Source organism: Lontra canadensis, unplaced genomic scaffold (assembly GCF_010015895.1).
Source record: "Lontra canadensis isolate GAN:19392208 unplaced genomic scaffold, GSC_riverotter_1.0 scaffold12, whole genome shotgun sequence".
NCBI lineage: Eukaryota > Metazoa > Chordata > Mammalia > Carnivora > Mustelidae > Lontra > Lontra canadensis.
The window spans coordinates 20,382,009-20,408,911 of NW_022631006.1; the positions used below are offsets into that span (position 1 = coordinate 20,382,009).

At 44.5% G+C, this 26,903-nt stretch overlaps 1 protein-coding gene across 6 annotated transcripts in view; it reads right to left on the reverse strand.

Annotated features, from left to right (window-relative positions):
* EIF2AK4 (eukaryotic translation initiation factor 2 alpha kinase 4) overlaps window positions 1-26,903 on the reverse strand; it is a 107,434-nt gene that overhangs the window by 21,894 nt on the left and 58,637 nt on the right. For all 6 annotated transcript variants that reach the window (XM_032856865.1, XM_032856867.1, XM_032856864.1 and 3 more), the window contains 15 exons: window positions 26,071-26,193; window positions 23,729-23,833; window positions 21,811-21,865; window positions 20,735-20,814; window positions 17,853-17,954; window positions 16,350-16,403; window positions 13,586-13,822; window positions 11,971-12,043; window positions 11,255-11,376; window positions 9,004-9,053; window positions 7,893-8,061; window positions 6,577-6,693; window positions 4,739-4,804; window positions 2,125-2,295; window positions 1,626-1,760 (listed from right to left, as the gene is read on the reverse strand). In XM_032856865.1, coding sequence (XP_032712756.1) covers window positions 1,626-1,760; window positions 2,125-2,295; window positions 4,739-4,804; window positions 6,577-6,693; window positions 7,893-8,061; window positions 9,004-9,053; window positions 11,255-11,376; window positions 11,971-12,043; window positions 13,586-13,822; window positions 16,350-16,403; window positions 17,853-17,954; window positions 20,735-20,814; window positions 21,811-21,865; window positions 23,729-23,833; window positions 26,071-26,193 — 1,659 coding nt within the window. The remainder of the gene's footprint in view (window positions 1-1,625; window positions 1,761-2,124; window positions 2,296-4,738; window positions 4,805-6,576; window positions 6,694-7,892; window positions 8,062-9,003; window positions 9,054-11,254; window positions 11,377-11,970; window positions 12,044-13,585; window positions 13,823-16,349; window positions 16,404-17,852; window positions 17,955-20,734; window positions 20,815-21,810; window positions 21,866-23,728; window positions 23,834-26,070; window positions 26,194-26,903) is intronic.

A 26,903-nucleotide genomic window follows, 5' to 3' on the forward strand; every position in this document is an offset into this window, starting at 1 on the left:
CCTGCTTCCTCCTCTCTCTCTGCCTGCCTCTCTACCTGCTTGTGATCTCTGTCAAATAAATAAATAATCTTAAAAAAAAAAATACCCAGGGTACACAGTAAAAATCATACATCATGGCAGCTACCAACAAGATCTCAAAATGTGTAAGAAAAGACAATCAACAGATAACAAAAACAGGATGACACAGATGTTGTCTGTGTCCTCTGACAAGGATTTTAAAGCCACCATCACAAAAATGCTTTGGAAACAAGCATGATGAATAGGCTTGAGCTCCGCCCCCTCCCAAAAGAAAGGCTCAGCGGAGAAGTGGAAGATTAAAAAACCTCTGGATGGACTCAATAGCAGAATGGGGAAAACGGTGGAACTGAAGATTAAACAAGAGAAACTATTCAGTCTGAAGGAGAGAGAAAACAGACTGTAAAGCAAAAGGCCCCAGAACCTCAGGGATATAAAAACTTAAACATTTGTCATCAGAGTCCTAGAAGGAGAGCAAAAAAGAGGGTGAGACGGGAGAGGTATTAGAATAAAATGCCTGAAACATGCCTTTACTGGTCTGTCGGGAGGATGGCCTCGTTACTGCTTGGGTGGAGGTGAGGGTCTGGAATCCTTTGGCTCCTCCACTGATATTGTTTGGGGGTTGGGGGACACTACCCCAGGCAGGTATCAAAGTCTTAGCTTCCACTCAGTGTTCTCAGATGCCACCGTGCTAGGGCTTGGTGGGGGGGCCCCCACTGGAGAAGGACATAAACCTCTAGATTCAAGAAACTGAGATAATCCCAAAGAGCATAAATCCAAAGAAAGTCATACCAAGACAGGTCATGATCAAATGTCAAACTAAAGACAGAGGAAAAAAATCTTAAGAGCATTGAGTGAAAATCAACTTTCCTACAGATGAAAATTCAAACAACAGCACATTTCTCATCAGAAACCAGAAATCTGAGTGAACTACAACAGACTTTCTTCTCCTCTTGAGTTACTCAGATTTGGACAGTTGAAGCAAAAAGCCTAACACTGTCTGATGTGGACCTCAATGTATGGAGAGGAAATATTTAAGACAATTATATTACAAATGGTGGGATGGGTATAAGGACTTCCAGCAGGGAAAGTTTCCACACCTCATTTGAAGTAGTAAAGGTCAGCATCCATGGGTCTTTATGGTTACTGAAGAGCTCTGTATCATGATTGTGGTGGTGGTGACGAGACTCCACACACATGATACGATGGCAAAGAGGTACACACAGAGTGTATCTGGTTGTCCTGTCTGTGTCCTGGTTCTGCTATTTTATTACAGTTATGCCAGATTTAACCATTCAAGGAAACGGAAAGGTACATAACATCTCTCTGTACTATCTTTGCAACTTCCTGTAAACCTATAGTTTTTTTTTTCCAATATTTTATTTATTTGACAGAGAGTGAGTGAGCGAGGGAACCCAAAGCAAGAGGAGCAGGAGAGGGAGATGCAGGCTTCCCACTAAGCAGAGAGCCCGATGCGGGGCTCGATTCCAGGACACCGGGATCATGACCTGAACTGAAGGCAGATGCTCAACAACTGAGCCACCCAGGCTGAGGAAGAAAGGAAATTAAACCAGAATAAATCAACCAATGAATACAGGGTGAGCCCTCACCAGCAGGTCGTATCTGCCACCAGCTGCCAGGATTTCCGATACAGCCCTCTGCCTGCGTCTGATGACTGCCGCAAACTGGAAGATGATTCCGTTGTGCTGCTGTACCTTGTAAACCAAGCCCAGATTGATCAAGACCTGTGAAGTGCAAGCCCACACAAACAGGTCAAGGGCATGGCTTTACGTCAGTAGCATCAGAGCAATCAGGAAGATGTCTAAGGACAGCCTGCCAGGTGTAGAAACTCTGCTTTCTTCAGGAATCACCCCTTGGCTGGAGAAAACTGACATCATCAGACTCACTGTACTACAGGAAATCACGACGCTTGCAAGGACATTGTGACTGAAGCCAAAACTGTTACTAGAAATCAGAAGTTCCAAAATGGAGAAAGCAGTGTTCTGGGGGAAGAAAACGCGTCCCAGCATTAACTCCAAAACCCCATCTCCCCCTGGGCCGGCAGCACTGACCACCCACCCCGCCAGGAGAATCCAGCGGTTGCCGAACCTGCAACTTGATGCCGAGTTTCTTCAATAGCGCGACAATCTCCTCTAGGTCTTTTAAGCCGTACTTCACCAGCTGGGCAACACCTGTTTTCTGTTTTATTAATGAATTTATTGCCGGTGTTACATCTTGCAAATCTCCCTTCTGCTCAATAAATTTGTAGAGTCGACACAGCTGGAAAGCAAGGAGGCACATTTAGCTTTGGATCCACGGCAGGGAAAAGCAGGGATTTTCTGGTCAGAGGCCATTTTAACCTTCACTGGGAACCTGACTATGGATTATCCTTTTCCAGCAACTTCCAGTGAAAGTACCTCACTGAAGTGCTTTGGGCACCTACTCCCAGTGAATGCTGCCCCCAGCAGAGCAGCCCCTTGTACTAGCTGAGCCGCCATGACAAGATTTCCAGGCCAGTATTGGTCCTCTTTACCCTCCTCATTCTCATCAACCTCTGTTCCTGCAGACACAGAAATGGGGGTAGGGGATAGAGTGGGATGGGCACGCAGGAAGGCGAAGTGGGTTCTAGTTCTACTTGGAAGTAGCCAGAAGTCCCTCTCCTCCCTTTGCTTGAATAATTTCTGTTTGGAGGTGTCAGCCCCTTGGGGGCTCCTGGCTGCTGTACCCATCGTCTTCCACACGAGGGCAATGGCTAGAGACAATCTGTGGGCCAGGCCCAGTCCTGGCACACAGCAGGGGAAGCAGGAAGTAACTACGGTCATTGACCCGAAAGAAATTTCCACTGGAGCTCCCGGGAGTTAAACAAAATTATAGCTATTTTAAGACTCTATAAGCATAACCTTGTTCAATGGTAAGTTGGCGCATGGAAACAGCTGAATGAAGACTCAGCTTAATTCAGTTTAATAATCATACACCACATGTATTTTTTTAAATCCAAAAAGTAATGTCATCTCAATATCTTTACTGTATTAAATGGTTTTCTTAAGATTAAAAACTATTTCTTCTCAAATTTTAACATTAAATTACTCCATTAAGAAACTACCAGAAGCACTAGAGTCGCTATCTCCGGATCTGTGTCTTCACCCCATCATCAACAAACTCCAGGTGACTCTGGACAAGTCATAACATCTCTCTGGGCCTGAGATGCCTCATCTGTAAAGTCAGAACACTGGGCCAGGCACCGGCTTGCGATATTACTGCTTCCTTTTCTAGTATCTTCAGAGTTTCCATTTTTAAATAATGACAGCACTAAATGCCTTTATTAGGTGCTAATCTTTCCATCTTTAAGCTAATCCAACGTACAACTTTGAAGCAATGCTCATCATCAGATAACCAGCGATTCAACAAAAAGAAGCTGACATTTCAGCAGCTGAGGTAGCTATCATGTGCAAGTGTGAAATACATCTGAAATGTGACATTCGTTCAAAGAACTTTCTGGGCTTGAACCTTCAGGTAAGCAATCACCAGACAGGGCAGTTTCTGGAGCAGATTCTTTGTGCTATTTATACACGGAACTAGTTCTGCTCACAGCTATGTGCTATGTACAGGTCTAGAGGATTATGTAAATACTGTGCTTCCTATCAAAATATTTTATCACTGGTCACTCTGGGTACCATTAATATCTCCTCCAATATTTAACATCTAAAATTTAACCTGGCTTAACTTCTAGAACTCCTAGGCTGTGTGATCTGGTTTACCTTCCCTGCCTGACTGCAGGCTGACCGCTCTGGGCTGCTGTCTGTGTGTGCAAGTTTGGTTAGAGAGCCAAGGGTAGATAGATGCTGCACAGATCCCCCAGGGCTTTTTAAAGGCCAATATGAATTAAGTTGAAAGCAGCCCATGGACTCTTCAGCTGACTCCTTTATGTGCCAGCCACACTGTAGGTGTCCAAAAGAACGAGTGCCTCTGCCCGGCCCTGTACAGTCGTATTTTAACCTATCCTATACATGCATTTGCTGATCATCACAGGTCATGTAATGGAGTGCCCCAGCAGGGCTAGAGAGGTTGTGGGGAAGTTTTAAAGAAGTAGCTTTTCTTATATAAATATTCAGGGAAATGTCAGAAATCTCTGCTGTCTTCTGCTATCCAGTGACTCCGTGAAGTTTGGGTCACTGTGCCCAAGATCAGAGACCAATGTGATGCCTGCTGAGAGAACAGGACAAACTTGTTTACCCCATGAGATAGTCCTCACTGCCACTGGGATCAAATGCCAGATTTTAGAAGTGGGAAATGTACTGGAAAAGCAGGAGCTTTAATTCAACTCTGACATGCTGGAAGTTCAGCGGGGGTTGGGTAGTGGGGGAAACCCAGATGGATCTGCAGAGCTTGGTGCCTCATCCCAGGCCCTTAGGATCTATTTCAGAAGAGAACAACTAGTACTAGACCCGCTTGCTCAGCAGGTGGCTCTGGAGGGCAGAGCAGCTGGTGATCAAGAAAGTACAGGCTGATGACCCCACAGTGAACAGCAGCATGGGGAGGCAGGCTTTGAAGCCAGCACTGGGCCCTCTTCCCCTGATCCCCTGAGGCTGCCATGGAACCTATGAACCCTCAAGGGAAATCTGTTTGTGAGGCACTGGGGAGCAGCCCCACCTCACTGCCTTGGAGATCAGGGCTGTCCAGAGTTTCAGAGAAAGCTGCGATAGCGCCATCACTGGGTACTTACGCTGTTAGACGACAAAGACAGATTACAAAACTTGGCTTCCATTTCTCTCCTCGTCAGCTTTTCTGTCTACCATGGAAGAGAAAGGGAACAACGAGAGTCACCAAATTTGGCCCTGAATGTAAAGATACGATCTCCAGGCCACTTCCGACAAGTATATACCCTCCATTTTGGACAAACTGCTCCAAATCATGAAGGATGGATTAATACTGTGACTAAAGAAAAATTTTTTCTTCCAATTCACATAAAACTAACATTTGTCTTTTTTTTTTTAAGACTTTATATTTAAGTAATTTCTACACCCAATGTTGGGGCTCGAACCCACAACCCCAAGACCAAGAGTTGTACACTCTACTGACTGAGCCAGTCAGGCACCCCTAACGTGTGTCTTAAAATACGAAAATTCCTGACATAAAGAATTAAAAGGGGGAGGATGCCCTTGCTATTCAGCTAAAACCATTCAGTGAGGCAACCTAGAACTGGACAGGTTGAGCCAGGGGGTTTCTGTCTGGATGGCGAGGAAGTAATGGATTCATGTCCTTCTACCAAAAGCCACATGCTGACAGCCTCTGAGCACTTCGTCCCACGCCAGCAGACAGGCTGTGGCTGCGAGGTATGAGCAAGGATGACGTGACGGCCCCGTGCATAATCCCTGGGGTTCCTGCCCGCGTCTGATGGACACGGTGTGTCTGCTACTGCTGAGCAGAAGCTGCACTTCGGGGAGAAAAGCACCATGGGGAAACAGACAGTAAAACTGGGGCCCCTGATGTGCACCTGCCAGAGGAGAAAGAAGCGATTACGACTTTTTGAGGTCCAGAAAACAGTAGGCCTGGGGTGCCTGGGTGGCTTGGTCAGTTAAGTGTCTGCCCTCGGCTCAGGTCATGATCCTGGGGTCCTGGGATTGAGTCCTGCATCCGGCTCCCTGCTCAGTGAGGAGCCTGCTTCTCCCTCTCCGTCTGCCGCTCCCCCTGCTTGTGCTCACTCTCATGCTCTAAGTAAATAAATAAAATCTTTAAAAAATGGGGCACCTGGGTGGCTCAGTGGGTTAAGCCTCTGCGTTTGGCTCGGGTCATGGTCTCAGTGTCCTGGGATCGAGTCCTGCATCAGGCTCTCTGCTCAGGAGGGAGCCTCCTTCCCCCTCTCTCTCTGCCTGCCTCTCTGTCTACTTGTGATCTCTATCAAATAAATAAATAAAATCTTTTAAAAAAATCTTAAAAAAAGGAGAACAGTAAGCCAGCAGACTTTCACTCTCTGTTCTGCCTTAATCATAGACCGTTTGGCACTATCGGTGATTGAATCTCCTGGATGCCCCTTATTTATTATAAACACAATATTTAACATGAAAAGAAATCAGAAAAGATACATATTCACCTTCATCCCAGCACCATAACACTACTGAAAATTTTCAGTGGTTCCCCTCCAGGCTCTGTGCACTTACCGCAGAGGACCTGCAAACATACTGAAGAGCAGGGAGTACTACGACGAGGCTCAGTTAGGAAGAGTAACTGAAGGGCTGCTGCCCCAGCACCACAGGGAACAGGAGCTAATGGAGGCTCCAACCGGGGTCCAAACCACTCTCCCCCGATTCCACCGAAAAGCCCAATGACAACATCTATAAATGACTTTATGGATAAGCACAGGAGGGCTGAAAGAATTAAGGGGAGGCCCTAAGCCCTTTATTCTCAATACAATCACTCCCTCCAATTGGTTTATTTTTTTACTTTAGAGAAATGAGGGAAGGAGATAAAACTCCTAATTCAGTTCTATGGTGACATCACTAAGAAAACACTTATGAACTATTATCATTCTTCAATATCAAATCAAAGTAATTAAACACTTACCACAGCATCATACAGAATAACATAGACTTGGCTGAGTTTATCTTCTGGGATTCCACAGTGTAAGAGGATTGCTTTCAATAACATGGTATGGTTCAAGTAAATACTGTAATTTTTTTCCTAGGATACAACAAAGAAATTAATTAGTTTCATTGTAAAAACAGTATAGCACCAAAGCCGGCATCTTATCACACATTTACCATCCAGGCAGGTGATTGTGGCAGGACTGAATTTTGGCATATTGCCTTCTAGTTTTTTTTTCATAAGCATTCCTTTTACATTGTCATAATCAAAGACTAGAATATAATCAAACCTTTCTTTTTTTAAAAAAAAGATTTATTTGTCAGAGAGACCACAAGCAGGGGGAACAGCAGGCAGAGGGAGAAGCAGACTCCCTGCTGAGCAGAGAGCCCGATGTGGGACTCAATCCCAGGACTCTGAGATCATGACCCGGGCCGAGGGCAGAGGCTTAACTGAATGAGCCACCCTGGCACCCCTCAAACCCTTTATTATATGTATCTAAACCACTCTGGTGTCCAGCTGTGGTGAAAACCTGAACGAGTTCCCACAGATATCAGCAAGGGAGAGGAGCCGGTTCATCAGTCACTGCCGTTGACGATGGGCCGGAGGGACGACTGGCTAACGGGCGAGCGTTCAAACTAGCGAGCAGAGCGCTGGGCTGGGTGCAGCGGGCTCTTCAGAGAAGCGGGCCACATGGGCTCTGCCCTCAGCAAGCATGTGTCGTCTCCCCTCGACGGCGGTGAGGGCAGAGGGGCAGGCTCATGGGGCAGAAGGGGTGCCCACGGCGGCTGGGAAGGCAGCCTTTCTAGAGGAGGAACCCTGTGAGAGGCACGGCGGTGGAGGGCGCAGCCCCGTGTGGGACCCAGAGGCAAGGGCTGAGGAGAGCCAGTGGCTAGAAGCGACACCGGATGCAGGCTCGACGGAAAGTGAAGCTGGGGAGCTGAGAGCCAGGGCAGAGGGTGGGAGGGGGCCACAGAGGGTGCTGAACAGGATGGACATGCTAAAATCATCCTAGGAATCTTAGCTAATTTCTTGCACTGTGGAAGAACGGGCAGCGCAGCAACACCCTTCCCCCAGAACAGATGAAAACAAAACCCACTCCTGTCAAGGCAGAGGAGAGAGCCTGACAGAAACCTCCAAGGAACCTCATCAAACTGTTTTCCATTATCCTAGCAAAATGTGGCCCGCTGCTGGTACCAAGTCAGGGGGGCAGTTCTATTGTGGTCATGCCCCCCACCCCTCCCCAGGTCAAGGACTCTAGCAGGGTAACCTCGGAACATCAGACCCTGGAAAGTAACCTGAAGCGCCGGGAACTCCTGGATGATCTCACAGATCGTGTAGATGACTTCGGCAGTGGGCAGAGAGCTGTTGGCGGCAGACGTGATGATATCGAATGCACATTCCAGAAGCTCTTTGGGATGAAATCGGTCTAACTTGCGAGGCCTGAACACGCGCTCTATGCAGTACCTGGAGAGAGAAACCCAAAAACCCAGGTCACTGCTTCCTGGAATCACAAACGTGTAAGAGGCTGCCGAACAAGAGAAAAGAAACAGAAGAAAATGAATCAGTGGTGTGAGCAAGAGACCTTAAAGACAGATTTAGCTGCCAATTCCTCAGGGTCTGGGGGGGCGGGGGGAGAGGCGGCCACTATTAAATAATGGGGCTTCATTCTTTTTTTTTAATGTTTGAAATAGAGATGAAATTGCACACAAGAAATAATTTTACCTGTAGTGCTCGCTCTCTACACAGGGACACACCTTAGGACTCTATTAATTAACTGTCACTCGCAGCTGAGAAGAGAAAGGACAGGAAGAGCTCTGACTTCGCTGTAACAAAGGCCCTTTTAAGGAGGGTGCCTTGTTGACAACAATACGGCTTCCATTTATGAAGCTCTTGCTGCTTGACCGCTGAGGGATCTAAACATACAGAAAACTCTCCTCTGCTGCTAACTGCCCGCAGGCCCAGAGCGCGCCGCACGCACACCTGCTGGGTTCACTCCGTTTCTCTATAGGTGGCTTTTGTTCAGTACCTGTGGAGGCAGGCTTTACACGGAGACTGCCGGCCATTTGTCCCTCCCATTAAGTTTTAAAAGGGGCCATCCGTGATCAAAAACAGCCCTACAGTTTTTGTCAAGCAACCACTTGCAAAGTAATTAGTTCTGTTGGTTGGGAATGTTAGAAGGCAGAGAACAGACCGAAGGGGCTTCAGGGAACCTACCTAACAGCTGCGTGTCCACTAAAGGGAAGGCCATGAGTCTCTGTCACCCCTGAAAGGGGGACTGCAGCTGAGCATCAGGACTGTTGTTCCAAACTCACTACTTTAAACCCAAAATTCAAACCCCAAGTGATAGAACATCCTTCCTTGGTTTCTCTACCACATCCACCAGATGAAACCCCCCGAGTTTCGTACCGTTTCAAATTCAATATATTATTTCTTGCCACGTATCTTGCAAAAGGAATCTGCAACACAAAGTTTCAAAGGTCAACCTCAAAATGTGCCAACAACCTCTCCTTTGGGTTTTTTAATTAACAGTTTTGTTGAGCTAGAACTCACAGAGCATAGAGTCTATCCTTTTATAAGGTACAACTCTGTGGTTTTAGGAAATTCACAGAGTAGTGCATGGCTTGCCATTCGTGGGCCCTGAAACGTTCCTGAGGTGGTCGGTCAGCAGCCGACCCCACTGCTGGGAGCGCCACTGACCTTACTTACTATGGCATTTCTTGGGATTTTAAATTTGAGAAAAATTTGCTTCTAATTAAATGTGCTCTGTCCAGTTTTATTATGCCAAGTTAAAATCAGTGCCAGTTATCTGGTTACCTGTAACTCTTCTCTCCCTTTATCTATTTTTGTCCATCCCCCACTCACCCCACCTCCTTACCGGTTTGTTCTTTGTATTTAAGAGTCTGAGTTTTTTTGTTTTCCAGATTCCAAACAGAAGTGAAATCCTACAGTATTTATCTTTCTCAGATTTACTGTATTTAGTATAATACTCTCTAGCTCCATCCACATTATTGCAAATACCAAGATTTCATTCTTTTTTTGGCTGAATAATACTGCACTGTATGTATATACCACATCTTCACTCATTCATCTATCAAAGGATACTTGGACTGTTTCCCCACCTTGGCTACTGTAAATAATGTGATTATGTAAATAACTGAAATGTTTTTTCAAGTGTCATTTATGATAATCCAATCCAAAAGGGTCTTCTCGCTTGTGGTGACTTCCTAGATTTCCCACGGTCTTCTAGGTGAAATTCTTACCCACCCACTAATAATAACCACAACTTATGAAATTATTGTCAGATTATCTAGCATCATACCATTAATGATGGATCAAATTCTGAAAGTGTACTTTTTATTTGGGGGAATGGCTATTAGCTCGGAAAGCAAGCGGGTGTTTAAAAATCTGCGCTTTAGGGCTGCCTGGGTGGCTCAGAAGGTTGAGCATCTGATTCTTGACTTCAGCTCAGCTCACGTCGGGTCATGAGATCAAGGCCTACATCAGGCTCAGTGCTCAGCAGGAGTCTGCCTGAGATTATCTCCCCACTCCCTTACGCTCTCTGCTCCACCCCTCCATTAGTGCTCTCTCTCTCCAATAAATGTATCTTAAAAATACCTGCACTTCAGTCTAACGTCTAAAGAATAAACTGCCAGTTTTAAGTATCGCAACTTAAATACTTTTATCAATCCAATGGGTGAAGTTGAGATACCTTTTCTTTGACCTTCTTTATTATGCATGAGGCTGAACATCGCTTCAGGAGTTTATCAGCCCCGTGCATTCTCTCTCTGAGAACTGCCTGGTTATACCCTTTGCTGATCTCTCCACATGTCAAGTGTTTTCTGTACATGAGAGGAATGAAGCTCTTGTCTGTCTCATGCATGGACAGGGCTGCAGATGGGCTCATTGGTAGGCCACACTATGCGAGCAGATGACCCGCATCAGAGCGCTGCCGTCAAAAGGAACCCTGGGGATCAGAAGCAGGCCAGCACAAGCAGAATTCAGCACACCTCATTAGCAGAGGCACTTGCTGTCAGAAGAATTTAATTGTTCTCCGCGTTAACACATTAGGAAGTCAGTGAAGATCTAGCCAGGAGATAAAGAAAACAACTGTGTTCGTCTGTCTTGAGTCGGCCAAATCAAGCCATGGAGGTCACTTGGCAGAGCTCAATAACAGGGCACAGATGGGGCATCGGCAACGTAGGGGGCCAGTTTCTAGGGTCATAAGCACCTGTGCTATGAGCAAGGTGGATGTACACAAGGTCAGACATTCACTAAATTCCAGTGATGCTCTCACCCTAGTAACTCCCTCAACAATGTGTCTCCTAGGGTTGCCTGGGTGGCTCAGTGGGTTATGCCTCTGCCTTTGGCTCAGGTCATGATCTCAGGGTCCTGGAATAGAGCCCCGCATTGGGTTTTCTGCTCAGCAGGGAGCCTGCGTACCTCCCCGCCCCCACCTGCCTCTCTGCCTACTAGGGATCGCTCTCTCTGTCAAATAAATAAATAAAATCTTAAAAAAAAACCCAAAAAACAAAAAACCAATGTGTCTCCTAAAGTTGTTATTTAGAGTATAAGCCCAGGGGAAAAAGTGAAGGCTAAGGGTAACCCATCCGTGGCCAGACCCAGCATCTGGCCTGCCCCGGGGCGCTCCCAGCCTTACCCGCAGGTCGAAAGGAAGCATCACCAGCATTCCGCTGTGGTCCACGAATAAGGCAGCTTCATTGTGCTCATATATTTGCCTATTCTGCGGAAGCAGCAGTGGGGTACACAACTGGACAGCTCCTACACCAAGTCAGAAAAAAATAACTGAGCATCCAGTTATTATATAGAATCCACCATTCCTAGAAGGCAACTGAAAATGAACACAGATCCGATGGTGAAGTCATCTGCTACTGGCCGCTGAAATCAAGAGCAAGCAGTCTTCAGCTCTGACTCCATTAATGGACAGCTCATCTGAGGTCAAGTCTGTTAACCAGTCTCATTTCTGACTCCACAACCCAACTGTATTTTAGTAGCAAGGCTCTAATATTCCAATCGTAATACTCAAAATGGTTCTCCTCAACAAGCTGAGTGTTAAAAATACGCTTAAGGGGTGCCTGGGTGGTTCAGTCAATTAAGCTTCTGCCTTCGGCTCATGTCATCATCATCCCAGGGTCCTGTGATCGACCCCCGCATCAGGCTCCTTACTTCATAGAGAGCCTGCTTCTCCCACTCCCTTTCTGCCCCTCTCCCTTGCCCCTGCTCTGACAAATAAATAAAATCTTATAAAGAAATAAAGGTAAAATATGGTTGCAGCCAAATCTATTAAGAGTACTTTTTAATGATGAAACAAAACACTTTTTAAGATGGCCATGATTTTTTTTAAAAAGGACATACCATGTCTTTTAAAAACACGGACGATGGTGTCACACACGTGTTGCTGTATCTTGGATGTTCGGATTGAGAAGCCCTAAAATATGACCAATTAACATGTCATCAAAGCCAAATCGAAGGGATCCCCTAAAACACGCATCTGTAGCTTGCAGTAAGCATCACATTACTTACTCCCAAGACCTTAAAGGAGAGTTAAAGGAGAGGTCCGCAGTGAGTCCCTCTTAGAACAGGTGTAGGGAGAGAAGACAATGGCACATCCTGCAGGACATCCCACCTGAGGAAGGGGACCTAAAGCTCTAAGCCCAGACTCTTCGCCATGGTGATGTATGCCATTCAGGGAGAGCTGATCAATATACACATTCTCCCCGAGGCTTCCCAGGGATACTGTGGAGCAACCAACCAGCTGATGGCATTAGGCCTCCGCTCACACACTAAGGTGATCCATGAGTGCGGGGGGTGGGTTTGTAAGTTACATGGCATTTACAAATTTTGTAAAGACCTCTCCTTTCCATTTGTTTCTTAGTATACGAAGGAAGGAATACCATTTCACTTGAAGAAATTTAGAAAACAACAGACAAGCACAAAGACGAAAATTAAAGTCACCTAAAATCCTGTAAGGATCTTTTTACTATCGCCAGCCAGCAAAAACTGGTTTGGTCCTTGAGAACTATCCTGATCTTGCACAAATCGTACCACCACTTTCTCCACTACTCTTTTAAAATTACATCATTATTTTAAGCACATGGAAACACATAAGGAATAGGACAAATACCTGTCGTTCACCCATCTTTTTCAAATTTTAACATTTTGCTGTATTGTTTCAGACTGCTTTTGTTCAAAAAGAAAAAAAAGAAGGAAGGAAAGAAGGAAGGGGAGGAAAAAAGAAAAACAAAAGGAAAAAAAAGTTGCAGGCTGCTAAACCTGGGTATGCCTCAAAAACCATCTGGGAGCTTTTAAACAGAGACTCTCGGGGAGCCTCTCACATCTGGACACTTCAAGTCATTAGATCAGAGGAGGGCCTGAATGTGGGAATGGTCCAAAGGCCTCCCAGGCGCACCTCCAGGGGCAGCCAGCATCGGGAACTACTGACCAGATGGTCTGAATCTCAGCGGGTTTGATGGTTTCAGCTCTGGGCAGCAGGGCCAGGGCTTTGTCTCCAAAAGCACAGCTCCTTAAACTCTTAGGTGGATGGAGAAGGGGGTGGGTTGGGAACGCCTTAGAGTTACATGATTAGAATCATGGCTCTGGGGGTGCCTGGCTGGCTCCGTCAGCTGAGCATGGGCCTTCCGCTCAGGTCATGGTCTCCAGGTCCTAGGATCCAGCCCTGCATTGGGCTTCCTGCTCAGTAGGGGGTCTGCTTCTCTCTCTTCCCTCTGCCCCTCCCCACCACTTGCTCTCTCTTTCTCTGTCTCAAATAATTAAAATCTTTTTTAAAAAATTAAAAATAAAAATAAAATCATGGCTCTTCCCAGCATAATGCATATGGCACACATTCTGCATACATGGACCTCAGATAGTACGTTGGAGGCATTAAAGGACTCCGTGACAACTAAGGAACTGACTTGACCCTTCTGTGAACAGAGCTGCACCCTCTCCTGGCAGGACAGCGTAAGCTCACCTTTGGCATGTTGCTGTCATAGGTGTAGTCGATGGCTGGGGAGATGCGTTGAGAGAAGATGTGGGCCATCATGGTGCGGTAGGCCTTCCCATCCACGTTGGCCAGGGTGTGGTGCAGAACTTCGTGCAGCTCCGACTCCTCCATCTGGGGTGGGGGCAGCAGCTCGCTCTTGAGCAGTTCTGTGGCTGTGGGCCGCTTGGCGGGATCATGGTTCAACAGCCAGGAGATGACCGATTTCTGGAATGAAAGCCAGGCACGCTGGTGACCTGACATGACAGAGGACGCTCCGGAATCCCGAGAAACTGGTGGCTGGCTCCAGCCAAAGAAGAGACACCACACTTCTTGCACAAAGTTGATGCATTTTAATTAGTACTTCTGAAATCTCTGCATTGGTCATTTTCCCCTCCCCATATTTCACTATGGCCACACAGTAGTGCAACACTGTAATAGGAGTGTTTCTTAAAAGGCAGAGATGCTGGGGTGCTGGGGTGGCTCAGTCAGTTGAGCATCTGACTCCTGATCAGGTCATGATCTCGGAGTCATGGGATCGAGCCCCCATCAGGCTCCATGCTCAGTGGAGAGAGTCGTCTCTCTCCCTGTATTCCTCCTCCCCCGCCTCGTGAGCACTCTCTCTCTCTCTCTCAAATAAATAAATATATGACAGCTGCCCTTTTTATATCTTACTGTTATAAACAACTAAAAAAACCCTCAACTCAATAACTACATATAGGCAGAATTTGGCCTTATAAACACACAAAATACTGTTTCAAAAAAGGTGCAGGAACATAAAACAATTACCTCATTAATGATTTAAATAAGGGAGTATGCCTTGATTATAATTCAGAAAAGTCAGTTTCTCAACACCCAAAGAACAAAGAATCCAATCAAGAAATGGGCAGAAGACATGAACAGGCATTTCTACAAAGAGACATCCAGATGCCCAAGAGACACATAAGAAAGTGTTCAACATCTCTTGGCATCAGGGAAATACAAATCAAAACCACAGTGAGATACCACCTCACACCGGTCAGAATGGCTAAAATTAACCAGTCAGGAAATGAAAGGTGTTGGCGAGGATGCAGAGAAAGGGGAACCCTCCTATACTGCTGGTGGGAATGCAAGCTGGTGCAGCCACTCTGGAAAACAGCATGGAGGTTCCTCAAGATGTTAAGAATAGAGCTACCCTACAACCCAGCAACTGCACTACTACGTATTTACCCCAAGATACAAATGTAGTGATCCAAAGGGGCACGTGCCCCCCGAATGTTTATAGCAGCAATGTCCACAATAGCCAAACTATGGAAAGAAACTAGATGTCCATCAACAGAAGAATGGAGAAAGAAGATATGGTGTATGTGTGTATATATATATTACACACACACACACACACACACACAAACGGAATATTATGTAGCCATCCAAAAACCCCCAGAAATCTTGCCATATGCAATGACATGGATGGAACTAGAGTCTATTATGCTAAGCAAAATAAGTCAATCAGAGAAAGACAATTATCGTATGATCTCACTGATAGGATGAATCTGATAAACAAGACAGAGGATCATGAGGGAAGGGAGGGAAAAATGAAACAAGATGAAACCAGAGAGGGAGACAAATAAGAGACTCTTAATCTCTGGAAACAAACTGAGGATGGCTGCAGGTGGGGGGTTAAGGGAGAGGGTGGCTGGGTGATGGCCATTGGGGAGGGCATGTGCTATGGCGAGTGCTGTGAATTGTTAAGACTGATGAATCACAGACCTGTACACCTGAAACAAATACATTATATGTTAATTAAAAAAATACATTGTCTGTATACCAAAAAAAAAAAAAAAAAAAAGGAAAGAAAGAAAAGTCAGTTTTAGGAATAAACCTCCATATGCCCAGAGTATCAACCACAGAAGGCTTCACCATGACAAACCGCCAAGCATGAAGAAGCAACGCACGCCAAAGGCACAAAACACAAATCCACTGATCATTGTTCATTCCAATCAACTGGGTGCCATAGACCCCATGACATGAATTACAGACACGCACACTCAGATATTTCTAGTACGGAGAAGAAAGTGTTTTACTTTAAAATACTGATAACACCAGGAGCGCCTGGGTGGCTCAGTGGGTTAAAGACTCAGCCTTCGGCTCAGGTCATGATCCCAGCATCCTGGGATCGAGCCCCGAATCGGCCTTTCTGCTCAGCAGGGAGCCTGCTTCCTCCTCTCTCTCTCTGCCTGCTTCACTGCCTGCTTGTGATCTCTGTCTGACAAATAAATAAAATCTTCAAAAAAAAAAAAAATACTGTTAACATCAGACTGTCTAGTCTTCCCCTTTAAAATCTGAGCTACTTTAACTACAAAATGGAACAAAATTATAGTTTTAAATTGGATTTTTCTTTTCTTAAAAAGTCCTAAGCTTTTTCTTTTCTCTTCTTAAAAAGGTCCAAAGTTTCTCTAAAATAATGAAATCTAAAAGCATTCTCTTTTTTTTCCAGTAGCTAAGCCAAGGTTCCAAGCAGCACTTCAAAAACACAATGAACCACGCAAAAGAACCCTGGAGTTTGCTAATTTTCTGTGCCAGTCCCTGGCATTTTTTTTTGGTGTGTTTCAAGTCTAATAACATTTTAAGAATTTCATCTTTTGATATTTTTTCCCAAACCGTTCCCAGGGGACAAGACAATGAGTGGCAGAAGATGACTAATTGAAAAAGAAGAAAAACAGTAATTAAAATCCAAGAGTGAAGACACTGTAATGAAAGCATCGGAGAAAATTACCTGCTTTGTACGCTCTCCATCATCGAAGTCTTCTGGAAACTTAGGTGAAGTGGGCTAAAAGAATATAATATTCAAATCAGCACGTGCTTGGCAAACTGCCACAGTGAAAGCATTTATTTCCCAGAGGTAAGAAAATCAAGGATAGAAATGAAAACAAGACTCAGAGTGATACCTTCTTGAAACCCAACACCCATTGTTCCAGTACATACATGTTATTTTCATACAAGCTTGACCCCAATGACAGCCTAGGAGACAGAAAGCATCTCAGCTGAGGACAAAGTATTTTAAGATCCAATGGTTTCAGAGGAAGACAAAGTAGCTTTAGTAAACACACAGAGGAAAAGAGGCCAAAAACCCCCACCAAAGCACCAACAAAGAGCAAAAGAAAAACATTAATACTGAAACCTCTACCTGCTGAAAAGCTCTCACCTTCCTGGTCAGTAAGATCTCAATCAGAACATTAACCTGCCAGTTTGTTTTTTTGTTTTGTTTGTTTGTTGTTACAGTTTAGGTACTCTTGAAATGAGGGAACAAACATGAATTTTAGACTAAAGAAAGGTACTTCATCCAGGATATAATCTTGTAAGAGCATTCCAAGCCAAGTCAAGGATATGGTAATCACTTCATTTATCTCCAAACTTTGTGAACACCACAGTCCATGCTGTACTGGGTATAAAAGAATTCAACAGTTTTCAAAATTATCTAGAGGAGCATCTTCAGTGACGGTGTAGAGGACTGTAGCTCAGGAAAATGGAAGGCTCTTCGCATCTCTTGCTCATGCATCACAAGTCTCCATCACCCTCACCCAAACCTTTTTCTCCACTTTCATCCTAGTGCCCTTTCCAGTGGGCATCCTTGGCCTCACGCGCTTTTAGTTTGGGCAGTAACTGAGGCAAGGATTAATCCCAAGAACATAGAGGGAGATTTCACTGAGGGGAAAAAAAAAAAAAGTCAAGGGGCCGTTACCTTCCTCAGACCCTTTTTAACTTCTGGCCATGGGGGTACTGTTAAGGCAAACCACTATGTCAACTCAGTTGGAACCTTTAATTTCTAGAACTAAATATCCATTATCCTTATAACCTATTCCCACCGTTGCAACTATACTGATATCTGCGAAGTTTTTGGATCGCTCCTTTGTTTTAAAACCAAGGTGGGGTGGCACACCTGGGTGGCACAGTTAAGTATCCGGCTCTTGATTTCAGCTCAGGTTGTGATCTCAGGGTCATAGATCAAACCCCACATTGGGCTCTGCACTGCACATGGAGAGTATCTCTCTCTCTCTTTCCCTTTGCCCGTCCCTGCACTTGCTCAGGCAGGTACTCCTTCTCTAAAATGAATAAATAAAATCTTACCAAAAAAAAACCAAAAAACAGAACTATAGGTAATAGTAAGACTGACTCTTTCATATTACAAATACCAGAAAAATACCCTGTACTAAATTCTGGTGTCCACGCTAAGATTTTGGTTGCTCGAAATTGAGGCGTTAAAATATCTGATACGTACATCTCTGAGTTGGTTGAGGACAAAGATCCTTTCTGAGGCCGTGACCATGGGGTGATAGGACATCTCAAAGAAGATAATTCCCAGGCTGAAGAGATCCACTTTCTAGGGAGTAGAAGAAACTGTATTTAGACAGCCTTGAATATATCATTTATCAGGGAATTACAGGACGAGCACTATTAGCTGGGGAAAAAAGTCTGCCTAAGGGAAAAATAGGCCATACTAGGAAAAAACTTGATTTCTTCTTTAAAAAAAAAGAAATAGATCTAGAGTACTGATAAAATATTTGGTATGATGTCTCAACACTCTCCTTGAAAACTCATTGTCACTGGTTTAGCTATATACAGACATAGAAAATCACTGGCCAAACACTGAGAGTAATAACTAAAGAGCAAGGACAACTGCGATCTGTCAAAGGAATCTGCTTTGCTTTGCACCTTTACAAACCATCTCAATAGTGGAACACAGACCAAAATCTGCAGTTGACAGCAGAGGTCAGCTACTGACTGCAAAGCCCTATCAATGAAGACAGAAAAATGGCACCACAGAAAGATGATGTGACTAATCCTAACAGAATATGGAAATGCAACTAAAAAAGAAGTGGGGCGAGTCAGCGCAGGTCAGGCAGGGAGCGGCCGATGGGAGGACCATCTGCAGAAGGCAGCGTGCCCGAGGCAGCCAGCACGGTCCTCCCGAGGGGCAGGCTGTTCACAGCAAACTGCTCACAGGCACACACGCCACATTCAGGGGTGACTCTGGCATGAATCTGGACGCAAGGATTAGGAGGACAGACTAATTATCACCAAGTGACCTCCCAAGTTTTAAATGCTGTAGCATTTCCTACACATTGGTTGTAGAAAACGTGAACATCCAGAAGAGCACCAAGAAAAACAGCACTCACTCATCACCCCACTGCTCCAGTATATGTCCTACTGATGTCAGAGAGCTGCCCCCTTCGTGTTTTTTAAAAATACACACACTAGGGGTGCCTGGGTGGCTCAGTGGGTTAAGCCTCTGCCTTCGGCTCAGGTCATGATCTCAGGGTCCTGGGATCAAGCCCTGCATCAGGTTTCCAGATCGGCAGGGAGCCTGCTTCTCCCCTCTCTCTTTCTCTGCCTGCCTCTCTGCCTACTTACAATCTCTCTCTCTGTCAAATAAATAAATAAAATCTTTAAAAAAAAAACCACACACACTATAAAACTAGAACCATACATTTTGTAACTTTTATTCCCTTAAGAGAGCACGAATATTTTCCAGCTAGTATATCATTTTTCCAAACCAGGCTTCTAAAACATGATTTTAATGACATATTATATTCAATTACACGGAAGTCCCATAATTTATTTAACCATTCATTTTTAAACACCAGTATTTTTCACTGTTCTAAATAATGCTGTGACGATCCCCTTTTATACCCATCTTTTTGGATTTTTGCTTCCTCTGGGTAGATTTCAAAAAGGGTAACTGCTGGGCCAAAGGGTGGAAAGAGCCTCTTGCATTTCATTACATGTGGCAAACTGAACTCTGGAGAGGCTGCACTAAGGGAGCCTGCGTCTTGCCACAGCCCCGCTGGGCATTTGGCTATCTGTATAGAATTCCATGTCACTGCCTGGTGCTCCTTGTCAGAACGGAAACCCAGGCTTGGGGTTCACTGTAAGCCTGAAAATATGCTCTGATGTGAACTGCCTGCCCAATATATTTTTGAAATTTTGCTCTACACTCTCACCCTAAGGGATCCCACCCAGCCGCATGGCTTTAAATCCCACCTGTGTGAGGATGACTCTCAAATTTATACCGGATTCCAACCTTTCCACTGAACTCAAGTCCCGAGTCTTCAATAACCTACTGAACATCTATAAGTAGATCTCTCATCAGGCATTTCCAAATTAACATGACCCCCAAACAGAATTTTGCTGCTGTCCTCTCCTGTCTCTCCCATCTTGGACAACTAGCCCACCCACAGCTGCTCCAGCAGAAACCTGGGCACTGTACTATCACCCTTCCTTTTCCCCACCCAACCTCCCCTCTACCATGTGTCTTATTTGAGCACACTTCTCCCCACGGCTACCGCCACCACTCCGGTTCCTGCTAGGCAGCCACCCAACCGGACTTCTGCAAAGCCTCCAGCAGCAGCTGGAGTGAACTCTCTTGCTCAAGACCCTGCAGTGGCTCCCTGTGCACACCCCTTTTTCAAGGCTAAGCTGGCCCTACATCATCTGACCTTGGTCTTCCTTTCCAGCTTCATGCCTTTCTCCCCCAGCGCTCACGAGGCTGTACTGCATGGATGTTCTTTTTGATTGTCTCCAATGGGCCAAGCCAGGGCTGGCTCGGTTTTCTCCTTATGCATGCTATTTCTTTTGCTTACCCTCTTTTCCTCTCAGCTCCCAACTTCATGTGGCTTGTCCCTTCTCTATCCTTAAAGCCATCCTCTTGGGGAAGCCTTCTCTGGTAAGTTTATCTGGACATGATGCCCCCCTACTGTTCTCTGGAGTCCATTTCTTTTCTTAACCATTTGTGATTATTTTATGTTTTCACCTGTTTATTGTCTGTTTCATCCACCAAAGGCTAAGCTCTGCCAGCGCTGGAATAAGACACTTGTCTTATCAGTCAACTGTCCTGTTCTCTGTATTTCTGGGGCCCAGCTTAGGACAAGGTTAGTGCAAATCCTCTCTGGATGGATGGACTGTAAGGTCCTTAGCAGCAACAGTGCCAGCTTCAGGGGAGTCATCAACTCGACATACATGTGGATATGTCGAATGAATGAATGAATGAATGTTCCCATTGCAGTGGCAATTAACACCAAACGCTATGATCTCCATCACGATGTTCTTCCTACTATCTTACCCTTGAGACCTCCCTTTCTCCCCAGAAAGCTTCCCCTTTACCTGGTTGTACGTGGGTCTACTGCTTCCTTGGATCTCTGGGCTTACATATAAAGCAGTACCAACCATCCCAGTCAGATGACCTGCATGGAAGAAGACAAAGTGAAACTTTTCTAATAAGAGGACTAAGGAGGTAAGGCAAATTTTTATTTAAAAGAAAAAAGGAGGGGAGGGAGCTTCTTAGGAGTGGGGCATGATCTGTTAACTCTTCACTGCCTCCAGAGGAAGGCGAAGTACACACTTCACCGAGGGGTTAACCAGAAGTCACGTATGGCCACAGACTCTGTTCCACATGGGAGGTCTCTGCTCTTGCAGAGGGGTGGTGCAGAGAGAAGACCCCAGACATCCCAGGTCATGAGGTAACCTCACATTAGCGTGTGCGATCAAAGTGTAACCGTCTACCCATGACAGCCAATTATCTAACTAAAGCTCTAATTTAGTTAAGATAGTGAAGAGGGAAAAAAAAAACTGAAGCATGCTCACAGTTTTGTTAATTTAATGAGTAATTGTAATTTGCTTTAGAATAAAATCTTTATGGATGAAAAACAGGTTTCAGATTAAGAAACCTATATTGTATGGCATATTAAAAATTTTCTAAGAGAGCAGATCTTATGGTGAGTGTTCTTACCATAAAATTTAATAATAATAATTAGGATGGCAGGAAATCTGGAGGTTATGGATATGTTTATAACATAGATTGAGATGGATGGTTTCATGGGTATATATGTATCTCCAAGCTCCTCAGGGGTATACATTATATTTGCACAGCTTTTTAAATGTAAAAAAGAGAGAGAGAGAGAGAGAGAGAAAATCAGAGAAGAAAACCCCTGTGGTCTTTTTTTTTTTTTAAGATTTTATTTATTTGACAGAGAGAGAGAGATCACAAGTAGGCAGAGAGGCAGGCGGGGTTGGGGGGAAGCAGGCTCCATACTGAGCAGAGAGCCCAATGCGGGGCTTGATCCCAGGACCCTGGGATCATGACCTGAGCCGAAGGCAGAAGCTTAACCCACTGAGCCACCCAGGCACCCCTGTGGTCTGCTTTTAATCCACTAATTAAACATACAGTCTTCTGGATTTACCTGAGGGGTCTGATTTAATCGAGTGATCTGCCGTATCATCTTGTTTGCCATCAGCCTAAAAAAATACAAGCCAGTCAAATACCACTTTTAAAATGTTGTTATTCCACAGAAATGCCTCTCCATTTCTAAATCAAGACTGACAGAAAACTTACCCACAGAAAACAGAATTAACTACAATAATGCTTTTTCTGTGCTCTGAATAGTGTCTGTTTGGTTAGCCTGCTAAAGCGGACTCCCTGGAAAGCCCCCTGAGACCAAGAAGGAGAAGAAGGGCTCATCACTGAGGAACTTCTCCTTCAGGGCAGAAAGCCCTGAAAGAGAGACCCATTTATTTTCACGTTTGCAAATGCCAAAGCAGAAATCCATTGACGAGGAAGGTTCAGAGCATATTAACAACCACTACAAACTCACTTTCTAACTTCCCCGCTGCTGTTCCCTCATGTGGGGCCATGTTTACTTCCTCATTCCTAGAGGCTGGTCACCACAGCTTCTCCACTTCACCACCAGCCCCTCTTAGGTAGCCCCGCCTTTCTCAGCTGTATCCGTGCCGACACCATCTCACAGACCACCCTGAGTCACCACTCCACAGGGTCCTGTCACAGGCACCATCTCACATACCAGCATCTCACGTTCTCAGCGGCAGGCACTATTCCGGGGGCTTGCCCTGTCCTCTCATTTTATCCACCCAACAACTCTCGGAAGTAGGTTCTAGCATTAGGCACCCTGTACAGTTGAGGTACCGAGAGTTTAACTAACCTGCCCCAGGTCACACTGCCATAAAGGGGCAGGGAAAGGACTGTGTGTAGCCCTGGTCGGGGGGCCTCCGCAGCCTGTGCCTCTATCTACTCACTATATTACAGCCTCTGATGTTAGGTTAAATTCTTCCGTTTGGGGATCAAGACCCCACCATCAGGCCCTTTCTTGCTTGGTCTCAGCGCTCTTCAAAATGCCCTGCTGTTCTGCTCAGGACCACACTGTCATTGTCCTCCTTCTGTTTCCTCCCTCTCCACTCCTAACCTCACCTTCTAGTTTTGTCCCTATGGTTGTTCTATGACTGATCTAAATCTCTGACCACCCTTGGAATTAATAGAATGTACTAGAGATTTTGTGCCTATTAACTCCATCTTATGAAAAGATTCTTCCTTGGGCACTTAAGGCCCGCCACCTATAAGACCCCCCAACTTTCCAGCATCGTCACGGCTCCCCTAACGCTTCACAGTTTTAACCAACCAGACAACATGCTGGCCTCCCAACAGTCATATCTGTTCACCCCAGGGCCTTTGCTTATGCTATTCCTGCTCTCTCGGATCTCTTGCCCTGGTCTGCCTTCAATCTCCACCTGCTGGACTCTCACCCATCCTTTAAAGCCCATCTGAAATGCTTGTTTCTTTATACTGCCTTTCTGGGTCCTCATAACCACATGTCAAGTTTCTCTTGCCTTTTGCTTTTATATCACTATTTCTCTTACTTCACATTATTTTAGCTTTGCATGTTGAACAACTATTCTATAATGATGTCTAAGACTGGCTCTTCAGGTGTTCCATGGTATTTTGAGCTCTATATCCTTAAATTAACTAAAGGCCCCTCAAGGATAAAGCATCAAGCCCAGTGCCTGGCAATGGTAGGCCAAATGACCAAATTATTTAAAAAAATATTATATGCCTTTGACCTCAGTATCATCCAGAAACCAGTAATTTTATGTCTCTCAAGTGGAACATCCTCACTACAGTGTATTTTTTATTTTTCCTTTCTAAGCCTAAGGGATCATTTGCGGCTCACCCCTTCAGACTTGCAGAATTTCCTAGGGATTACAGAGCAGAGTTCAATCAACTCATAACCATGAAAGTATTGCAAGCCAGGATAATCAAGGCACACAGGTTCATTTTTTTAGGCATAGTCCAATCTGAAAAATACTCACAGTGAAGGCCAGATGGTCTGTTGCTAAACCAAAATCACCTATTTTCACATGGTCATCAGAATCTAAAAAAATGTTGACAGGCTTCAAATCCCGGTGAATCATTCCCTGATGGAAGAGAAAAAAGAACTGTTTCCCAAACACAGTTAATAGTTTACCTGTTTCCTAATCTCAAAGGCCAACCTAATGCCAAGATGCAGAGGAGATCCTCTCCCTCAGACTGGTCCAGGCTGTTTTGGCCTCTGCACTGTCTCCTGACCGCCCTGCCAATGACCTTCCCAACATCTCCCAGTCTACCTGCTGGTGGTCCTGGAGGAGGTCAAACCCAAATTGTTCCTTGGGGGCATCCAAGGGCTCCCTCTACCGGGTTCCCAATCTCTCTGTGGAATCACAAAACGCTGCTGTATCAACCCTCAGCTGTATCCATGTCGAGAAGACACACACCATTTTCCTTCTCCTATTTTTCTCTTTACACTATTTCCCCTGCCTTGAAAATTCTTGTTTTCTCCTCTCATCTGAATTGTGCCAAGTTCCAAGTGCCAACTTCCCTACGACGCCTTCCACAGCGATTCTAATTCAATCTGCATCCCTAGCACACACCTAAGTGCTCAATGATTAACTGTTACGTGAACTTGGCTTTCTCCCCTTCCTGATGGCAGCCTCATGATGCTTACTGTTTCAGGCACTATAATATAGGAAATAACTTAAAAAATAATAAAAATACCTTATTGTATGATCTCCTTACTGTTACATGAAGATGAATTTGGGTTCCTTCAAAAAAAGAACAAGTCCCTCTCAAGTATGGGGTCTGCCATATGCTTGTGTCTATCTGCATTTCTAGACGTGGCAGAGCATAAGATACCCAGCAGATCATTAGCAGAAGCTGAGCAAATGAGATGTAGAGAAGAGTGCATGTGGGGCACAGTTCTAGAATCCCGGGAGATATCAAAGTAACAGAGTTCCAACAGCTGTCATTAAAATTCATTTTGATTTCCAACCCTGCAAACCTTACTCCACCAACTCATTTATAAACTAAACATATGTAAATTACAGTCCTGGCTTTTCAGTATAAATATATGACAGTCTAAACATTTTAAGGTTAAAGGAAATCATGCAAAGGAAAAAAACATATTTACACTGCCCAATGTGTTAGATAATCCCATTTTTAAAATGTAAGCAGTGTTTCATCCTGAAGCGAAGTCCATTAGCATTTACATTGTCATGACAATGTCTAGCTTTATAAAATGACATTTTATACTATGTGGGGGGCTGTGTCTCCAAACTCATCTCTACCCTTGCTAGATGACTTGTGGATTTCGCCATGGTCCTAGGAAGGACCGCAGTAAGCCAAGTAGAATCAAATCACTGGGCCTGTATCCAACACACTCACTTTATTCTAAGTAACTGAAGTAACCACCCTTGCTTTTCGTGTATGTTGAAACATTTTTGCTTAACGCAGAGGTTGGAGAACTCTTTCCACACGTTCTTCCACGTCACAGGCCTCACAGTCTGTCACAACTATTCAGCCCCACAGCTGTAACACAAACACAGCCATAGGCAATATGTAAACAAACGAGCATTGCCCTGTTTGAGTAAAACTTTATTGTGGACACTAAAACTTGAGTGTCACAGAATTTTCGTGTGTCATGGAATAGTCTTTTTTTTTTTTTTTTTTTTTTTTAAACAATCCTTTACACATGTAAAAGCTGGGCACCTTGGTGGCTCAGTTAGTTAAGTATTTGACTCTTGAGCTCAGCTCAGATCTTGATCTCAGGATTGTGAATTCAAGCCCTGCCCTGGACTCCACGCTAGGTGTGGAGTCGACTTAAAAAAAAAAAAAAAAAAAAAGAAAGAAAAGAAAAAACATGTAGGGGCGCCTGGGTGCCTCAGTGGTTAAGCGTCTGCCTTCAGCTCAGGTCATGATCCTGGGGTCCTGGGATGGAATTCCACTCCCTGCTTGGTGGGAAGCCTGATTCTGCCTCTCCTTCTGCCTCTTCTCCTCCCTGTGCCCTGTCTGTTAAATAAATAAATAACATCTTTTAACAACAACAAAAAAATTGTAAAAGCCATTCTTAGCTTACAGGTCATGTAAAAGCAGGTGGAGTTTGGACTTGACCCCATGGCCACAGTTTGCTGACCCCTGTCCTAATCCTCAATCTTTTCTTTTAACTCTGATACCTTATACTATATACATGTCTTTTGACATGTCTGACCTATAAAAATAAATTTCAATATACCCATAATTTTCCCTCGGTTTCTGTTTTTCTCTAATCTCACAATATTTTTTTTTGTCATCAGTTTTATACAAGCCTAAGTTTTCAGGCATGAAATGTTGTAAAGTTTACTTTCTCATGGATATACGCCAATCCATCCAGAATCTCCCGAAAAAGCCTCCAGAGTCTGACAGTGTCCAGATATAGCCCCTGGTCAATGGTGTCCCGCAAAGTGCTCTTCTCACAGTACTCCATCTGGGGACAAGAACAAACCAGGTGGCATTTGATTGTATAGGGTTTCAATTAAGGCAGACAATGGCAATTAATGTAATCTTCCATTTTAAAACATGTGCCGTGGACTTCAAGTAGTTAAAGCAAGGCTTAATTTTTTTTTTTTTTTGAGAAAAGAATCCAACTATTTAAAAAAAGTGGGGGGAGGGGGGAGAGACATTATCACAGTACCTCAACATAACCCTTTTAATTTTTATTATCATTCATTAAAAAATAAGACTTCTTTAAAATCCTTGTCATAAATAATTTCATTCTTTTTCAAATAATGAAAAAACTGAGAATTAAGTAAACTTTTGTTTCACATGATTATTTCCAAACCCAAATTTCCAAGAAAGGCAATTAAAAATCTAATGATGTCATGAGCTTTTCTCATTTGTACTTTGAACTAGTGACAGTGACCTTCAAGTCCAGAGCAAAATGCTGTAAATATCCAAACATCCAGGACAAGGGTCTTTCTCATCCCTTCTTAAATATTAATGTATCAGAAAACAATGCAGTATCATTTAAATCTTCAATCAGCATGTAGCCTTTGATTTATACAACTGGCCTATGGGTTTTAAACCAGTGCCTCATGCTCTGAATAACCACCTCAAGATTCTGACTCATCGTCGAGCCCTCACGAGGGCCTGGGACTCCCAGACTGTGATCTTATCACACCTCCAGACACACCTCCC